General features: G+C 37.2%; 1 protein-coding gene across 2 annotated transcripts; it reads right to left on the reverse strand.

Annotated features, from left to right (window-relative positions):
• Window positions 1–329: 329 nt before the first annotated feature.
• CFAP300 (cilia and flagella associated protein 300) lies at window positions 330–20,498 on the reverse strand. Of its 2 annotated transcripts, XM_041487373.1 has the most exons (7): window positions 20,355–20,498; window positions 19,997–20,078; window positions 18,293–18,365; window positions 12,834–13,000; window positions 10,463–10,635; window positions 5,054–5,120; window positions 330–717 (listed from the first exon to the last, which is right to left on the reverse strand). In XM_041487373.1, the coding sequence occupies exons 1-7, from the start codon at window positions 20,462–20,464 to the stop codon at window positions 586–588; spliced, it is 804 nt and encodes a 267-aa protein (XP_041343307.1). In that variant the 5' UTR covers window positions 20,465–20,498; the 3' UTR covers window positions 330–585. The 2 variants fall into 2 exon arrangements, with proteins under 2 accessions (XP_041343307.1, XP_041343308.1); XM_041487374.1 differs by lacking the exon at window positions 5,054–5,120 and having other exon boundaries at window positions 585–717; window positions 10,468–10,635; window positions 20,355–20,464.
• Between the last annotated feature and the right edge of the window lie 436 nt (window positions 20,499–20,934).

Consider the following 20,934-nt stretch of genomic DNA (forward strand, 5'->3'; position numbering starts at 1 on the left):
CCCCCGGCCCCCGCTCCGCCCGCCGGCACCGCACCGCCCCTCGCTCCGCGCCCGCCCGCGCCTCGCCCGCCCGCCTGCTGCCGCCAACCAGAACTTTTTTTTCTCCCTAACTTCTATCCCAGTTTCCAGGAGGCCGCTCCGCGAGGGGGTGGGGAGGGGCGGCCGCGCTTCCCTGCCCCTGGCCCGGAGGGGGCATCGGCCCGGGACCCCTCCCGCCCGTCCCCTCCCGCGCTTTCTCCCGGTTCCGCAGAGCTTTCATCGACTGCAGAGCCTCCCCTGCAGTTACGCGTCGCGGGTCTGTAAAGCTGGCTCATAAAAATGACGAGACCTCTAGAGAAATACTTTTTATTAGATAAAAGGGGTGAGGGAAGGGGGAAACGGCCAAGAAAACAGCTTCAAGAACTATAAATACCGGAAAACTTTTGTCACTAACCACATAGTAACATCTGAGTGAAGGGGAAGCACTTCCGAGCACGTCATCAAGAAGCAAAGCTTTCCTCGTCAGAAAACTATGCAATGTCTACCTGAACCCAACAGAAAGAAGGCAACCTCCATTATAAAACTGGGGACCAGACAGGTTTATAACTAGTTTGTAAACAGGCCTCCACCAAAACAGTGATACAGGATATTCACATGTCGCTTGCAAGGATCCACAATCAAGTAGGCAAAAGTCTGTTGGTGGCTTTTGCTTGAAGGGTAACACAGGCCATTAGCATCCTGAGAGGAAGAAAGAAACAGAACAGTATTAGGGACAATAGGGATATCTGCAAGAGAATTAATAAAATCTGAAGTTAATAATTTTGTTCCAGTTGTAACTGTTCATTGCACAGCAAAATAGAACAAACACACCACAGTTATTTAAATTGTGTATGTCCCCATAAGGATCCTAACAATATGAAATGCTCAGTAATTCTGGCTAGATGTACAAATAACCTTGAGGTAAATGTAATATTAATAAAAAAGTGTAAAATTAAACATATAATCATGTGTTTACACAATTAGATCCTAAAATACAAATGATTAAATATACAACAGCCCATCATGTTTCCTTTGAAACAGAAAAATAATCACTTACTCTATATTAATACATAAAGCTCTTCCATCCGTAATTTTTTTTATTTCACTTAACATTTGCTAATGCATCTGTTCAGGTTCCAATATTTGCATTTAAGCAAAACGCTTATTACAGATCACATTAACAACTTGGACCATTATTGGAAACATTTTGTGTGCCAGTCCTCAGAAAGGGTTTGAAGGTATTCTAGACACATAGCTGCAAAATCCTGGTTCTGAAAATAATACATTCAGCTGACAATCAGCAGGGGAGCTGGGCTCTTCACATTAACATCCTACGTCTGCACATGTCAATAAAAGCTTCGGTGTTGACAGAACAGCACAGCTGGACACACTTCAAATCCAGTAGGGATCCAGAAACTAGATGGAGGGATTTTTAAAGCGTTGGGGGTTTTTTATTTAGTCAGTGTGGTAATTGAACATATGAAAGACCAATAAATATGTAGCTGGCACTTCCTTTCTTTTAAAACTTGTAACAGTTTCCTCCTGCTCCCCAACACCTTTGTACAACAGTTGAAGAGATGTGGGTTCTGTTACACTTTTCCTGCTTAAGAGAAATTGCTACATTGCATATATTTTTCATTTTCTCCAGGAAAATTTTAAACTCAAGACTACAGACTATTCCAGATTTCATATCTCTCGCATTCTTCTGTTGAAGCTGTCTTCCTTTGCATAAAATAATCTGTCTTTTTTTGGACCAAGGAAACATGAAAACTGTAACCTCTCTCAGTGGTTAAGTCAGTCAGCTGAGAAGGAAAAGAGCTGGGTCCCCATATCTGCACCAAGGACCATTTGTTAATTTTATCCTTTAGCTTTTACTGGCACCCCATTTTCTCCTGCTGTTTCAAAGAGAATGAATCCATTATTAGATGTTTTGGTGTCTTCCTTTGAGGGATTATTCAAACCCCTAAATCTTAAATTAAACTAAGCACCTCATAAAAGCACTGTTTTAGACAGGTAGAGATTTGATAATGTTTATTCCCAGAATTTTCCAATGGTAGTCAAATGCCACAAGCTAGAAATAGCATTCTATTTTTAAGCGGCACAACATACAAGCTCTGTATCTCCAATTGTAGGATACCTAGCTTTCTTCAGGTGTTTTCTAAGGATACATGTGCAACGAACATTGGATTCTCAACTGCAGTAAAGAGAGCAAATTTTCAGATTTTATACTGCTCAGCATCAAAAAGCCTTTGCAATTTGATCCAAAAATAACCTAAGCTCATGCATGTAACTGAAGAAAAAAAAGACAACATCAACATCAAGATGTGATTGCTAGTTAAACTCTTTTCCCATTGCTACCAAGGATCCCACTCCTGCAGTCTGTGTGGAATTGATGGATAGCAGTTGAGGTTTTGGCTGTTTAGAGGCAGTGTGAGCCCACTACAGATTTGTTCAACAGCTCAAGAACAAAACCAATGTAAGTTCTGGCGATGAGGCATTTCAAGCAATATACCAAACTTGGTATCAGGAAAATAATCAATATAATCTAATTAAATGAAAAGGTCCTTAATTTTAATTAGCAAAAGAGATCATAAAACCCCTAAAATGCTTGAGCATAAAGGCTTTGATATTTACATTCATGCATGTACAGAAGTTAAGAATCATACCAATTCCATCTGCAGTGTGGACTTTGGTTCACACATGCAGGGGGTGTAATGATTGATTTACTGATGTTAGAGAAGGATAATTTTATTTTTTTCTTTGTAGCAACACAGCTGATGATTTAAGAATACATATGCATAGCATAAAAATACTGCTGAACATCCTCAAGACTGCAAAATGTAATTGACAATTTTTTAAAATACTTATTGAATAAACTTTGCATTATTCAGATTTCTAAAACTGCCACAGTTTGGGTTCAGGTAAAGAAAGTTCTGAAATATCAGTGAGCACTCCAATATTTAAGCTGTAAAAGTATTTCATTATTTGCAAAGCTCCGAGGTTCTTAAGGGTAGAGTTCAACAGAGTACTTTGTCACAAGATCCAAAATTATTTCTCTTGTGATGCCCAAGTCTATTAGGTTTTGATGCTCAGGAGCTCTATAGACATTTAGACAGTAGGAAAAGGTTCTTCACCCAGAGGGTGGTTGGTCACTGGAACAGGCTCCCCAGGGAAGAGGTCACAGCACCAGCCTGGCAGAGGTCAAGAAGTGTTTGGACAACACTCTCAGGCACATGGTGTGACTCCTGGGGATGGTGCTGTACAGGGCCAGGAGTTGGACTTGAGCAACCTCATGGGTCCAGTCTAACTCAGCATATTCTGTAATTGTGTGAACTATAACTTAGAACTTTGAAATATTTACATCTCTAATAGTGTGCTTTTTAAGATACTGTTTTAAAATTGTGCTCAGCTGCAAAAGTCACTTTTACAAGATCAGCTTTTAAAAATTTATTTATTTTAAAAATTATTTATCTATTTACATTAGGCTAGGAGGGTATGTCCTTTTCTTCCAGATACAAACCAAGAAAACTTGGCTTAAAAACTGTCAGCTCAAAATCAGGATTATAATAAAACTCTACAGTTACTTATCAAATGAACTCAGAAACTAAATCCACTGCAGAAATGTAGTTATCTCCTTGAAAGAAACTTTTCACCACAAACATAAGACATTGTACTCCAGTAAATGTCCTTCCTGTAAGTGCCATGTGAAGTGGAGTAGTTTTGATCCACATAACCATCAAACAGTCTAGACACACTGTTTAAGCCTTTATGTTTTCTGAAAGAAAATTCTTCAGCTTGTTCTTTAATAGAAACTGTAATTTCAGAATTCTTCTCCACCACACAAATTTTCAGAAAGTGCAGTAATGCCCAATTTTCTTCCAAGGCTACAAGGAGGATAGCCTGGTCTGCATTAACACTGGATCTTTTTTGTCCATCTATTTTGTTTACAAAACTTGCTAAGGTTTGGTTGGGGTTTTGTTTGTTGCTTTTTTCTTTGTAGTACTGATGATATTTAATGTATGGCCAACACAGTTAGGGGAGCTCTTTATTGTCCATCTGCCTAAACACAGAAATCTGCAAAGTTCCCATCAATGCGTTTGATTTAGAGGTGTGAAAGGAACCGTAATAACAGGAGAACATCCAGTTACCAGGGTTTTGCCTTTTTATTTTTATTACAGTATGCAACCTAGCACAAAGATAAATTTTGATACACCCATAAAGTGTTTATTTTCAAAAGCCTTTTATGAATCATATATAGTACTTAAAAGATGATGACCAACAAATGAACAACTGGGCTATTGGCAACCTACAGGGAAGTTTGTGAAGTCTGAAATTACATCAGCTACTGCTGTTGAAAGTCGGTACATTATCTGACATTTAATTATCACATATTCTGGTTACTCAAGAAGAATTTGAAGTAGTTCATCCTACTGTAACAACTTAAATGACAGATATGCTGAATCTAGTAAACATGCCAGTTCTCAAACTTATCTTGATGGTAAATGTATGATTTTGCAAGGAAAACAGATAGGAATGAGACTTGACAAGGGAGGGGAAAAGAGGTTAGCAGTCATCTCACCACCCCAGCCTTTTTGTGTACTAAACTTCCTTGCAGTCTTTACAGAAACAGATACAACACAAGCTATTCACAAAGCTCCAGCATCATTTCAAAAAACAGAACTATAGGAAGTCAAGAGTGCATCCTTAATTCTTACTGTTAACTCAAGTTTTATTATTATTGAAACCTTTCTTTTTTTTTTTCTTTTTTTTCATTAACTAGTTTCTGGATGACTATTATGACTTCCACTGTAATTCAGTAAACCTATTTTTAGTGAGCTACCAAATAAAACTTTAGCTGGTGGTTACTAATGAAGAGTCAGTAAAGAGGATAAGAAACAGGATGAGATCAGAGAAAGAGTTCACAAATAAAAAAGTGACAGTGGAATATTATATTTTCTTTGCGTAAAAGTAAATTAATTATTTCCATGTTATGTATATTACTGTAAAATCCCATATAAAAATTATCAATACTTACATATGCAGACACTCTGAAGACTGTAGAAATAATATGTATCTCTTTTGTTTCAGGGTCCTTTTGAACACTGAAATACAAGGGTTTAATACATACTTATTATGTATTCTAAGTACTGATAATTGGACTCTTTAATTTATGAAATACATTTTAAACATATGCACTGTATACTTGCTCAAATTTTATGAAGGTCAAATTTATAGCTAAAATTCAACTTATATTGAGCATGAAAAGTTATGTGGCCATTGTTAGGTAACATGGTTATTATGACATTTTACTAAAAAATATTGAATATATCTAGAAATCTGACTTGGTTTCACTGTTCTCAGCTACTAAATCACAGCAATATTACAGACCTAGATGATTCCAAATACAGTTTTTATTTTGATAGGAAAAATTATGCAGATAAACATTTCATAAAAATCTTTTCATATATTTTTTAAGAAAGAAGCCTGCAAAGTGAAATGCATCTTAATACAGACTACAAGAAGTACTGGTGCAGTACTGGTGAAGAAATACATTCTTTAGCTAATTTTTAATTAGTATATAATTACAGTTTAGATTTATTTTTTCTCCTTTGGAATTTTGTATGTAGTCAGCTATGCAACTTGGGATGGGATTAGTTCTGAGCTTTTATATTTCTAGACTGTTTGTTGTAAAGATTGCCATTTCTTTCATCACATTTACTAATAACACTGAATATTATTGAAAAGAATCCAAGCATCTCAACCTATTTAAAGTATTTTAATATATCACTTTTCCTCAAGTCTGCTTTAAGTGATGCTTACATTTCTTCAGAAATTAGATCACGCAACTGCTATTCATTTATCTAATTTTGCAGATTCCCACTTACATTAACTCACTGTAGAACAGCTGAGGTTTAAAACTTCCATACTTAAACGCTTCCAAGAAAAGCATATCTCAAAACCTGCCTTGTCACAAATAGGTTCCATTCCAAAGAAAGGTCCCAGATCTTTCCAAAGAAAGGTCCCAGTATAGACAAGTTACAAGAGGATGTGTGAAACACAGGCCAGCTGAACACCACACCAGGTCCAAGCTGTGACAGCAGTCCCCTCTTACTAGTGCTTTGGCAAAGCTTCTTTTTGTAAGAACTCAGGAACCCCAAATCAACCAACAGCACCTTTGCTGATTCAATCTCTGCAGCCAATAAAAGAGATTGACTCTCCAATTAACTGATTTCATCTGTAAAGTAATGACACAGTCATGTTTGAACCTATACTGTGAGGCTGATCTTCCCTGTGGTCAGTCAGCAATGAGGCTTTCTCAGAACTTTTTGTTGCATCTGACATGTTGACATACTCAACGGTGGATGAAGACAGCACTGCTGAAATCAGTACTGACCCCAGTTGTGTGCCCTCCCACCCCTCCAGAGAGGATTGCCTTCCCAGCAGGACAGCTCAGCTACCTCATGACTCAGCTTCTGAACCACTGCAGTTTACAGACCAGTGCATTAAGCCAAACTAACCCAGATGTCACTTTATGCTGACAAACCAGGCTGTAACTGCAGCAGTTCAGAAACTCTTCAACCATCTCTGTGGAAAGAGTGACAACTTTCAGAACAAGACATAGAGGATTAGTGGCATTACTGCCTTCTACCACCCCCAAAAGCAACAGTTGTATTTAAGTTACTCTGGCTTCAGATTCTTCTGTCAGAAAACTATGCTATCAATTTCTGGTTTCTTAATTTTCGTATTTTATATATATATATATATTTAGGATACCAAAGTAAGAGTTGACTAAGAATAAGTCTTCCTATTTATTCCATGACCTTGAGAAATTTTCCCCTTGTGGTTAGCTTCCTGTAAGTAATTTTTCAAAATGTTTATTTTCAGTACTTTGGTTATTTTTTAAGGCAAAAATTTGTGTCTGTTAATATCAGAAGAGATTCTTCCTTTGCTGACTTGAAAGAAAACCAAGAGGTTGCCTTTGACAAACTCATTTGCTCTATCTCTTTTTTCCCCCTGAAAGGTTTTAAAAAAAAACAAACTATCTTGTCCTTTTGAAGAGGATAGTATTTCCTTAAAAATAACGTTAATAGCCCCATGTTCTTTCAAATTGTTAACTTCTAAACTATTCATTGGATATGGTAGTTCATCATTTTAATGTGCATCTGTTCTCTTTTTATGAAAAGCAAACATCCTCATGGTCTCTCTATTCACTTTGGGCTTTATTTATACCCTAACCTTACTGGCAATATTTTACTAGGCTTTCCAAACAATAAAAGAACAACTTAATGCTTTCACATACATTCATTCATTATGGGGAAAAGGGCATGGAGATGGAGATTAAGAAAGGAGAAGAAAACAATCACTACAAGATGCTATAGCAGCTGTCACCATGGAGAGACACTGCCAGAAAAATCAGGGGTTAAGTACAGAGGACAAGATTTATCAACAGAGATTCATACATTATATTTTAATTAGCAAGTTTTTTATGTAAATGTATCCTTTAAATCAAAATACTACAACAAGAGATAGGGATTTGAAATTTTCTCGATTATACAGGATACAATACCAAACACTAGAATTTTGGATGGATTCAACTGATCACAGACTAGTTACCGATGGGTTAGTAACAGACTACAAGTTGCGCATTATGTTATTAGTAAGAATATATCACTCTTTTTGCACAGAAAAACATGTCTGCTATTTAGTAGCTGTATTTGGAAGTTCCTAGCTTGTAAAATATCTAGAGTTGTTAATTTAAAAAAAATTATTTCATTCTGTTATAATAAAGCAATGCACATAGGAATGCTTCAATAAAATGAAACCTCAAAACTTTTGATACTGTTTTGAATGCTAGTGCCTTGGAGTTAGAACTCAGGTATGGCCAGAAAAAGAAAAGCTGTAATAAAGGTAAGTAGGGAAAAACTCATTAGCGGGTCTGCTGCTCCCAGCAGTAAAGGCACTTCTGTGGAACTCTTCATGCCAATATATGCTCTTGCCCATAAGGAATACTGTAACAGGACTAAACAGCAGCAGTTTATACATCCATAACCTTACTGTTATTAGACTGAATTCGTCTGTGGCAGCTTATTTTTCAATGCACATCATCAGCCAGCAGCTAATAATTATTGAAGTATACATTCATTTTTCTACCAAGCCGTCTGATCCTCGAACATAAAAATTAAACCTTAATGACAGTACAGTTTACAGAATTTTTAATACCATGAAAAGCTTTTAGTATCACTTTACAAAGAGTAGAAAGTGTCCAATGCAACTGTAATCCAAGATACAATGAAAACACACAGGATAGCAGTCTAAAAAAAGAATTTCAACAAAACTTGGTATTCAATAGGTATTTGAGGGTGAACTTTTTGATAAACAGAATTAAGAGATTACTACTATAATCAGCAATCTGTTACTGAAAATAAGAGGCTATAAGAAAGTAATTTTAATTGCTTTATTTTCTGGTGTAATTTGTGCAAGAATGAATAAACACAGTGCCCAGAAATTAGAAATTAAGTCAAGACTGTCATTAGTGTTCCTATTCAGAGCCTGTCACTGTCTTTTTCTTTCTTAACACATTGGAAATAAAACAGAAGCATCATTTTGGATCAACTGGGAGCAGGGGGAAATGAGACCAAGAAAAAGACAGTCGTGATTCTGAAGGGGGAGGAAAGGTCTGAAATGTCAAGATCAAAAGCTTTTCTCATGGGACTGACAAAGAACTCAATACCAAAGGAGAAAGATAAAAGATTCAGTGAAATGGTAAGTTTTGTTTTCAGCTGGTAACCAGTGCTGACACCAGCTCCTCTGGCAGCGAGAAACCAGCATTTACAGGCAACAGAGAGACATATGGTAGACAAATTCTGAAGATCAGTTACATCACTTGAAAACTTGGGAGGATAGAAAGCAATCTGCCAACTGGCAAAAAAACCCAACAAAATCCCCAAACATCACAGGAATACACACTTGAAATATTTTCTCCTAAATATTTTATAAAGGACAGAAGCAGCACACAAGAGGAAAATACAAAGGGCTAATAGGGAACTGGTTGAGGATACAGAAAAGGTAAACTTTGGAAACAGGATGAAATTGTGGGAGGATATTGGCAGAGGGTTTTTTTTTTTCTGTTTTAAGTAATAAGAACTATTTCACATCCCTACCAAATTTTACAACATGAAAAGGAAAAAGAATGGAAAGAGGTTTAAGGAGATAGGAAGGTAAAGAAAATGAGTGGCTTAGAACAGAACTTGAACATGTTTAGGATAAAACAACTCAATAGCAAAGGGGAGCAGTAAAGTGAAAGAACTGATTGGATTTGCACTTTGTCCTAGATTAATTCAACAACAGAAGAGCAGAAACAGCTGCAGTCAATGCAGAGTCACCTATGGCCCAGGACTGAAGGAACAAGCAGCTTGATTCAAGTGCAGAATGAACAATATAAAAGAAAAGGCAGGGTAGAGTTAAACATTGATGGATCCTTTTATGTCAGATGCTGTGTTTCTGAAGCACCCACTTGATTCTCATCTACGTATGAGATGAAAATACCAAAATTACTTATACTAACAAAAATTTTAGTAATATCTCTTACAATCTTTATATTCCCACTAGCATAACTAAGAATGAGTCTGTATAACCAATAACTGCATTCCACTTCCCAGCAACCAGAACATAAGAAGTTTTGTCAATCAGAGAAGTCAGCATATGGATACATGAAAGCAGGGCAAAAGTTGTGTTTTTAGTCTGAATCTAAACCTCTGATCAATTACCTCTAATCTCAGTGGGAAAAAACCCCTCACATAAAGTTCCAAATAATTCCATATACCAAACCTGGTAAAATAAATGTGTGTTAGTTCACCCTGTCTTAACAGCAAGATTCTATCAGCCTTTAGCTTTACACTGTGAGAAGTGTATTTGCAGAACTAGGAAGACCAAAATCCAACTGTATTAAAAAATAAAAAAAATCAGCAGGGATAAAAAAAATATGCAACTGAAAGTTTCAACTTAATTATTTCAATTTTAAATCCTAAATTAAAAGTAGTCCAATTGAAAGTAGCTCAAGATAATACAGTCAAGACTTAATTGTTGATATTTTATCAATGACAGTGGGAACACAGTCTATTTCCAGTACTATTCCATGTTTTCAGCAGATGATTATGGAAAAAAGTATCTTTAAATTGGGAATGAATTATATCAATGTCCATAACTGCAATATAAAAAATGTTCTTATGTAGGACTGATGCAATTAAAATTGCATATATTTTGCCACTGAACTACTGCCATTGTTCCATGGTATTTTGATAGTTGGACACAAATAAGCTTGCAGGTGGATTAAATAACAGCCCCATTTTTGAATCAGTAATGTACAATAAATTTACACAAATCAACACAAAATCTCTATGGATAGTACATGTACACAGCTGTAAAAAAAGCGAGTAACACTTACCTCACCAAGTCTTTATAAAAAGCTTTTGTAGTTTCTAAGTATGGGTCAACTACATCTTCAAATTGGCAAAGAGTTCCTCCAATGCAAAAATGCTTAAAAAGACAGAACAGAAATTCCTCACGATCCAATTGAGTGAATAAGTCATAATGGTCTGAATCCTCCAGAAGCAAGACCTTGTGGAACAACGAAAAAAACAAGGAAGTCAAATTGATAAAAATTTATTTAAGATTCAGTTTATAAATAATGCAGCTAGTATTCTGGATGGTACACAGAAATTATGTCCATCTAAAATATATGGATGAGGGATGGAAATACATATTTCTAAATCCTTCTTCCAATGATGCAATTAGGTTCAAAATTCTTACATATAACATAAAGCAGAATCACTGTCAGATTTACGCCCAAAAGACGTAAAGGAATATTTTTCAAGTCTTGTTATTTCATTGGTTAATTATCTGTCATGCTAGTGAAACAAGCAATCTGAAAATAATCTACCTATAATTGATATGTCAATTGCTGTTAATCAATGGGGTAACTGTTTTTGGTAACATTTGCTTTTTAATTTTTAAATTGACAGAGTTATTTCACATTTGTAAAGGAATTCTAGGATCTCTCAGAGGAGATCACTCAAACTCCCATCATTCTTTATTGCAGACTCCAGTGAGGCCTGATCTGTAGCCTGGATTAGCCAGACATGCATCCAGCTGCCTCCATGCGAGTCACCTGCCTTTTGCTGAGATATGTGAACACAGAGGACTTGCTAGATTAGTGTCAACACTGGTTCATGTAAATGTGAACAGGAATTGTAACTCACAATGGCTATATGACATTTGAGTCATGTCAGCCAAGCTGCAAATGCCAGCCCAGGCAAACTGGTCAAAGTCAGACATGAGCCTACTGCTCTCTGGCCCTCTTTATAACAACCTGAGTAAAACGGGCTCAGGGCAACTACTGTTCTGGATGGCCATCTCATACATATCCCAACCTCATTGGCTGAAAGAAGAGAAAACATGGCAGGTAGGAAAGAAACGTGGAGTCTTGCAGACAAGGGCTACCCTGTGACACCAGGAGACAGTCTGGTGCCCCCTACAGTCTTCTGTCCTAGAGCCCTGACTAATTAATTTGAAATGTTGATGTCATTCCTGGATTTTGACTTATTCTTTCTGCTCTCTTAGGTCTTAGGAGTAGGAATCACCTTTTTTTCAAACCAGTGTTAAACCCTCAACTTGCAAATGCTGACTTACACATCACTTCCATGGGAAGGAAAATGGGAAGACACTGAAACCCCAACAATCTCTAATTTTTAATGTTGCCTCTAACCTTCCTACAGACAATATATTTAATTTTCAGAAAACATTTCACATGTACACAACTTATAAATAAATACATAGTATTTTGAACTGCTAGGCCACAAACTACATCTGAAATTCAAACATGAGCTTGAGTTCTCACCTTTTCCCAGAACTTTACAAGACAGACCAGTATTTCAGGCCACATCCTGTAACCAGTGTCACTGGTTCAAATACATTGCCTTCAAAGGATTTGCCAAGTGCAAATGAGTGCAACTCTATAATTATTTAGTACTTATGTTGATTATATATACAAGGAAGAGCAAAATCCAGTTCTCCCACACTATGCTTTGCTAATGCTACACAAACATAAGTTTAAAAAATGGTTTTAGCTTATGAAGTCAAAAGAAACACAGTAAAGACATACATTGATTAAAAGGGTGCCACTGTTAGAGATTCTTTTTCAGATAATCTGCTTTCTGACACTTCCACTAGAGGATAACAAACAGTTTCACATTGCAGGCCTGTTCAGGAGATGTATTTAGTAATTTTCCAGTACTATACCGAAAAACAATTTCCTCTTCCATAGTTCCTCTTGCTTTAGAGAAAATGTATTAAGATGGTTTTGTTTAAATGCCTTCAGATATGATATGATCAGCATGCCTGTCCAGGAACATTTCAGGATGTAGATATGGAATACATTCAATTTCATCCACTACCTGGAAGGCTGGGTGAACCTACACCTCTGAGTATCACAGTACTTTCTCTTTGGACCTTTTGTTTCCCCCTCCTAAGCACACAAGTGCATTTCCCCACGCACCCCCCAGCACTGACTGCCTGAGACATAGGTGGGGAGAAGAAGTCTTTACCTTTTTCTCCCTAAAAATGAAAGAGGGCTCACCTAGAAAAAAAGTAATTGCTTTTACATATTCAGGCACTGTAGTGCCTCAGTTGTTTGTAAACCATGGCTACTGATGCCTGTTTTTACCACTGTCAGAAAAAAAACAACCTGAAAAATGTGTCCTTATAGCCACCTAATAGAGTAGGAAAAATTATAATAAATTATTTATTACTATACTGACCTTCCTTAATTCATCAGAGATAAGAATATCATCATAATAGTCATCATAACATTTCACAATAGTTCCACTTTCTCTAACAATTCCTTCAGAGTACAGCCGATCAAAAAATGACATGGAAATCTGTGTACAGGGTACCACTGTAGCTTCAATTTTTGTCACTTTGGAACCTGGAAGATACAGGAAGCTGGTTGCATGTTTCATGTTTTTTTTTAAAAAAACACACATCATGTAAGTATGACTCAATCACAGAGTCCCTCAAAAAGCAAAAAAAAAAAAAAAAGCAAAAAAAAAAAAAAAGCCGAAGGAAACAAGTGTAAAGAAAACATTAAATTAATTTGAATACTACTTTCCATTAAGGCTCATGTGTCTGCTCCCCCTGTTGGTAAATACCATCAACCGAAACTAGGGATAGATGGAACACCGTGTGAACCCAGCACCACGTTAGATCACACCCTTAGAAAATCATATTCCACAGCTTAAGCCTTAAAGCATCTCAGGACATATGCCAAATTTGGCATGATGAATTACCAAAGTCAACAGCTACTAACAGCACCCCACAAAGTAAAAACCAAAATGAACACGACCTCGAAGAATTTTTGATTTGTTAAGCATTATATTGAACTTTTTAAAAAGTTCTTTCATAGCCACTGTAAGCTTTATTAACCAGCTATTTCAGGATGAAAAAAGTATCATCAGCACTTCCTGCACGAATCTGGAGCATTACCTCTGTAATCATTAAATGCAGAATATTTTTTTCTATATTTTTTTTCCCTCTGCTTGCAGATCATCCAAGGCTGGATCCTGTTGCTCACAGACATCTAGTGCCATTTGAGATACCTGCCTTACAGTATTTTCCTTAAAGAGGTATCAGTCCATAAGGGCACATATCTTCTCTATATACAGTGTTACATCTACAAATCTGTCTGCATGGTGTTGGATAACTTATGGCATCTCAAATAGCAATAGGCCCCATGTTAAGAAGCTTTGGACTCAGCCCAGTTGTGTCTCTCTCTGCAGTCCAAGTGTTCAGCCCAAATGTTAGAACATGTTCTCTACCCATCTCCAGGTCTGCCTGAACAACCTTCAAAGTGCTTCTGAACAGGAGAGGGGAGGAGAGCAAGAGTGAGCATTCAGCCCAAGGGCAGTGTGTCTCAGCAGAGGGAATACTCCCAACATTCCAGCTGTCCATGAGTTTATTCTTATCTCTTCCCCTCTGTAGGTTCCCTTGATGGGAGACTGGCCAGCAACATCACAGTATTTAAAGGCTTTCCCCCATACAATTAAAGATAAAATTCAGTGCTGTCCTGACAAACTGACCTAAAGGATCACTAAGCAGTACTCTTCAGGAAATGTACAAACTTCCCTCTACATGACAGTATTTCAGGACCAGAAACATGCCAAAAAGGGATGCACGAACCATGATGCTTCCAAGAGCACCTATCATTTCACTCCAATCCTACTGTTTGTAAGCACAGCATAAACTAAATTTTCTCGTGCCCACACCTCCAGAAAACCTTGGGATTTCTGCCATATACTGTTACCTAGAGACTACTTACACATAGGTTAAGTAGGGCTGGCATTTTAATACCTAAACCTGGGTAAACTGTACCACCCAACCAATCAATAGCAGGAAAAAAATAAAGAGAAATTATAAATTGATAGCTTGAAAATATGCCTACTCAAGGTAAAATACTGACAGAAAATTTAAAAATTATTTTACTGGACCATTGTGATGTTAAGAAAATCTGTTAAAGAGAAAAGCACAGCATTTAATTGCTTGGCTTCCTGTCTACTGACAATGGTTATGAAAAAGGGTACCTTTTATTGAAGAATAAAAGGTTTAGTGCATTCTCCTACCTGTACACACAGTGACTATAAAAATAATCATATTGCATAACCAAGAACAAGTCAGAAAAATAATGAATTACAGCCTTACAGTCTATGAAAAAAAAACCAAATTGATTTATATTTATTTATTTGTACTTCCTCCCACCCCCTCACTTCCAGTTTCTTCTAATTCTCCAGCTCCCTTTCACAGGGATTGAATTTTTATTTTATAAGGGATTTATTACAAGACAAATCAGTTTTTATCACATAAATTATTTTAAAAGTAACATTAAAACCTGAGTTGACTAACAAACATCAGATGCTAAATGACTTGAGAAAAGTGAAAGATCCAGTTACTGAGCTAAAAGTATAGGAAATTGACCTATTTATAGGCTTTAAATTATAGGGATTTTATTGGTGGAAGGAAAGGAGACTTCTGCTCTGAAAAAAAGGTTTTATGAAAACTTTAATAATGAAAAAATTCAAGAGCTTTGTAATTTATTCGGTAGTTCAGAAAACCAAATTACACATGGAAAAGCTTAAATACATTGGAAGGTTCTACTCTCTATTTGAGAAGTGAGATTTGAAATTCAAAATTTCCTGGACAAGAATGATAGGTTTTAATAACACTATAAAAGTAAGCAGTGAAAAAGGAAGAAGAAGTGCCTTAACAACTCTACAAGTGGAAAACAAAGAGCTGAGAAATCCTGAAACAGTTTAAGCTTATTATAAGAGCCAACTCTGGAATATCTATAAAGTGCTGCCAGTACACTTTTAAATTAACACACTGCATATCTAGTGTGGGGCAGATAAACCCTGGATTAGGAGAATTTGGAGAATTCCTCCAAAATCTAAGAAAGTTTTTTACGTCAGAAAAATATCTTGTACTTACTATTTACAAAACAGTTTATATGTAATGAAAGTTCAGTGCTCAGCATTAAAAAAATAGGATATTTCAAAAGTAAAAGATGTAGGCTGATGATTTATGGGTTTATATGACATCTAAAATTCTTTGCAAATTATAACCTATAATAGTAGTTTAAAAATTGCTGATTTAAGATTACCTCTCAGATTTTAAAACCCCATTCTAAAGGCAGAAATTGTTGAAGCTTTAAGCATACATGGCAACTCAAGAATCCTTTTTTAGGCAAATCCTAATTTTTTATTTACACAAATAGACGGTAACTTTAACCCTTTGAAGATAAATTTTCAAGTGTTAATTGAGCTTAAGCAGATACAGTCCTGCCTCCCTAAGACTGCTGACAGGTGCAAGGCCAGCAATGTATCCAGGGAAAAACTACTATTTAGTTCTCCTTGCAGCTATTTAAAAAACACAAGACTCAATACGTACATGGGTATGCATCAAATTTGCTCCTTTTGCTGCTTCTCTTTTTGAAATATCAGAGTAACAGATGGATAGGTGGCTTAAAGCACATCAGAAATATCAGATACTCTGCCACGCAGCCAGAAAAAGGTGAAAAAATATCCCTATTAGGGATATTGCCCTACAGGCAAAAAACTTTGGTGTGAGACTAGGTCATTAAGCATCTTTCTGATCAGAGGAAGCAGACTAGAGAATATCCTTGTGTATCATTTAACTAAAATGTTTTATTTCAAGCAATGTTGAAGCTAAAGTCCTTGAAACAATGTATTATCATGGAATTCTACCAGGACAAAAAAACATAAGTAAAAAGGTGAGAGGAGAACACAGCCTTAAAAAAGAAAAAAATTATTATGAAAACAAAACACTACTGTAATGTTTTATTAATTTCCTTTATAATGCTGACATCTTTCTGTGGGTCCATAAATACTTCCTACCCAAGCTCATGGAAGCCAGGGGAAGGGAGTTTTTTATGGATCTGTCTAAACCCCACCTATCTTATGCATTCAAACTATCTCCCACATTAAAAAAAAAAAAAAAAAACCAAACAAAACTAACATTTTTGTTTGTAACAGAATAAATGCAGTATTTGAACCAATGTAGACTACGTATTTTCTTCAGATTTTCTAAAAGGCAAAATCAGCATGTTTCCAGTATTTTTTAACAGGAATGTTGTTTTAAGTTACTCCACAGTGATAAGCAAATGGTATATGTGGATTAATGTATCGGCATGTCTGAAGAAGAAAATACTAGAAGATCATTTTTACCTACTCCCACTCACAGCTAATTCTTACTATATTTTCAAAAAATGCACATGAAGACTAAGTATAGAAAAATGTGCCAACATTCCTCACCAAAAATAGGCAAAGAATGGGAAGATGAAATTTTAAGAGCAAATAGGGCATACCAGCTGTTCAGGATTTAGAAAGGAAACCCTTCCAGTCCTTGGGACAAAATGCTTCACTTCTCTGTGGAGGAAGATTGAGCAGAACCAAGAGTTAAGCTGGGTTACTTGGCAAGAGACCCTCCACTCAACACAAGGTATGTAACCTGCTGACCTCCACTACAGGGACTGTCAAGTTGTAGACTAGACAGATAGCCTAAAACAAATCCTGTCTAAAGCAAGAAAAGGTTTACTACTGCCTTAAAATACATCTATTTTCTTTCTGCTTGCCAGAGAAAGAGGTACCTGAAGGGATACTTGACAGATTTTTTGCATTTTATATATATTTCAATTGTTTTAACAGTTGGGTGAAGTGTTTGGAAAATGGATTCTTGCTGACAAAAAAGTGGCAATGTCTAGTGTCATTGTATATAGTGGGAAAAACCTATGCCAATTCCAGAGAGCTGAAATGGAAAAGTTAGAAAATTCCCAAAGCTCCATTTGCACACAGTAATATTTGCAGACAAACCAAAAGAAATGAGGGCTTCCCACTACCCTCTTTTAAGACATTCCTATTATGGAAAATCACTTTGGCAATATCAGAGATCACATTATGCATAAATCACCATTACATTATCACATGCAATAGCCATGAATTTTTGTGTGCCATTTACATAATGAAAAACGCAATTTCGAAGTGGAGCCATAAATTCGCTGTTTCCTTTTGGCCTTCCTGCTTTAGCGTCTCATCTGCACCTCCAGACCTAATGGAGTGTGTTCAGAAGTTTCTGATACGGCAACAAAGTTGAAGTGACCCTCAAGGCATGGCTGCAAGCGGAGCAACCTGTCCCATGGGGCTCTTCTGTGCCTCCATCACCACGGCTGTACACACACCAGATTTACACTAGCTCGGGGTGTGCTCTACCAATCCTCTGCTCTCAGCTTTAATTGGAATACAGCAATCACCTGAGACCTGCCCCAAGTCAGGGCATCACCTCTACAGAAGAATGCCCTTCTCCAAATGTTATCTGCATATGGTACGACTGTAATTCCCGAAATAATGCAGTTGTTTATGTCTGGATATGTGATCAGGTCAATGGGATGCTACAAACCATTTGTAAACAGCTTCAGGTGCTTGATTTATGGAACGATGCAGGGGTCAAAAGAAAAAAGGGCATAAAAGGTTACAATTCAGTTGTTTTATTCTAGAAGTATAATCTCTTCCTATTACTTTACTAAAAGAAGTCATTCTTTAAGATATTTCAACTAGCTGGAAGCACACAAATATGAAGTGTTGTTACGGTAAATTAGAGCAAAATAGTTAAAACACAGACTTTTTTATTTAAGATTAATTTATTCTAAATTTACCCAATGTGGTCCATTGTCCTGAATCTGACAGCAACTTTAAACTGGAGTTCACACTTTGATCATTAAAAAATGCCTATAATATTCAAATAAGAGAATACAAGTTAATGAAATGAAACAGAAAATCATCAATTATAGTGCCTTAGATACTTTCAATCCAAATTGTAAGGCTCCAATTAATAAGTAGATTCTGCATAATCTACTAGTTTGTGTACTAAATATCACATCACAAAATCCATCAGTTTGTAACTCAGTGTAGCCTGTGTCTTTTATACATAGAAGATCTCTTCAGGTGCATATTTATATATGTAGTATTAATTTTTTATAATGAAACAGTTTTAGTCCAAGAACACACAAAAATGTATGAAATTCATGGAGGTACAAAAAAAAGAGGATGAAAGTTCTATCTCTGCATACAATGTCATTGAAGTTAAAAATGAGATGCCAAGTATGATTTTAAAATTTACTATTTTAAAAAAAATTTGAAGCTTGGAGAAGTGTAGAGACACACAAGAATTATTAAACTGATACAGAGGAGATTCATAAGTTATTGAAGGGATGGAGGATATATTCCACAGTAAGATTTGAAGAATTCAGTCTTACTGATTTATCAATTGAAAGGAGTCATCCATAGTAATGTTGATAGCTGACAAGTTTCCATGATAGATAAGCCAACTAAGAAAACCCACATGTACAGAGTGAAAAATCACTGAAGAAACTGCTAAGAAAATGAAATGATTGATCTTTCAATTTCTGTATCACTAAATTTCTTTACCACCCTTCTGGGATACAAAGAGATCAGATATTACATGTAATGATCCTTTTTTCCCCAATTACTTCACAGCTCTTCAGATTTCGTAACTTCACAGTGATATCTTTACATTTTTATTTCAAAAGAGACAAGCATTGAGAGGGTAAATGGGTATTCTGTAAACTTCAATAATTTGAAATGTTTATCAGTGGAAGATGAAATAAATATTGGTGCATCTCTGTGTAAATTTCTTTAAGATATAAGGAGGCTAAATTCTTTATCCAGGATAACACTATAAAGTAGACATATAAGATATCAAAGAGTTGTTTTTAAAACAACAGATGTAAAAATCACATAGCTCTTAAAACCACAAGTTTGGGGTTTTTTTGTCTGACAGACAAAAAACAGACAGATTTGACTTTGCAGACGACAGAAATGGAAGACACAAAATCAGCAAGAGATTTGAGTCTCAAAAAGCTGAGAGTTCAAAATTCTAGTATAAAGCAATGGCATCCAATACATTTCAAAAGCTGTATTTCCAGATATGTGGTGCACATGCACATCTAATTGCACTGTGAATTTACTGTGAGAAATTTACTGATAGCTGTGAGCGTGTACACTGTTTGAAGTCTCACACTAAGTGGACTTCCCAACACGAAACCCTGCAGCCAAGATCAGCATCCAGTTCAGATTTCCATTCTTGGGAATCCTGAAAGGCTAAATTGTTCCTCTTAAAGCAGAGTAACATTAGTACAGACTGAAATATTTTTACTGGACAATACAGTTAACCCACAAAGTCAGAGACTTGAGCACCACACCTCCTTTCAAGGAGACAGTGAGCAGGCCAATAGCATTAAACACTGCTAATGCTGAATATAATTTCATGGGGCGGGGGGGGGGGGGGATGCGGGAAGGCGAAAAAAAATCAATTTAAAATACAAAGGATTTAGAACTACCATAAGAAACTCATCCTTTTGATAAGGCTTAAACTGCTGGTCAAAACTGAACGCTTGTGCTGTGATCCTGCCTTGCATGGACCTGAAATGGAAAAATGAGATTAAATATTCCGAAGACATACAAAATGCCCTATTCTGACCAATGATACTTTGGTAATTCACCCCCATTCTCAGTTATAAGCGGCTCCAACCCTTCTTTGGAGGGCTGGAGCTGCGCTGGAGCCCCGCTGCGAAGCTGAAATAGATCTCGGCTCACTGTGGGAGGCCGGGACACACGCCTCACACCTCAGAAGGAGCGGTTTGCCTGTTCCCCCGCCGCCCCTAGAGAGAGGCACCCCGCAGCGGGCGTTCCCCCCACCATTTGAGGAGTCGGTCCGCGATGTCCCTGTCCTGCAGGCAGGAGAAGGTTTTCTGCGGCAGCGCTCGGAACACGACCCGCGCCACGCCGCGCCCGCCCTCCGCGGACATCTTCTGGCGGCCCGGCGGTTGCCGTGGAGACGGCGCCGCTCCGGCGCGGAGCCCGGCCCCGCTCCCGAGCGTTCCGCCGCCCGTGAGGGCCGGCGCGCTCGGCTGTCCCCCTTCTCTTCGTTGTTTGCCTACAAAATCCCTTAATTCAACATCAGCCTTCTGCCCTCTCCCCCTCTTCCTGTCTCTGCGCTAGGAAAACTCAGGCTTGCCCAGCAGGCCGAGGCAGGGGCTGCCATTGCTGCCTTCGCAGAGGCCACCCCTGTGCCGAAACACCAAAACTAACTAGGAAAAGGCCAAAGTTATGAATTATGAGCTTCGAGCGAATCAGGGCTGCTATTTGCTTCCCAGGATGCAAAGTCATTTGGGAATAGCAAAGCCGTGCTTTCAAACTCTTCCCAGTCGAAATCAAAGGAAAGACCATTGTTACTTCAGGAAATTATTTCCTCAAGTCTAGTAAAGCAAGGGACACC

The sequence above is a fragment of the Pyrgilauda ruficollis genome, unplaced genomic scaffold (assembly GCF_017590135.1).
Source record: "Pyrgilauda ruficollis isolate IOZ18807 unplaced genomic scaffold, ASM1759013v1 scaffold8, whole genome shotgun sequence".
In the NCBI taxonomy this organism is placed as follows: Eukaryota; Metazoa; Chordata; class Aves; order Passeriformes; family Passeridae; genus Pyrgilauda; species Pyrgilauda ruficollis.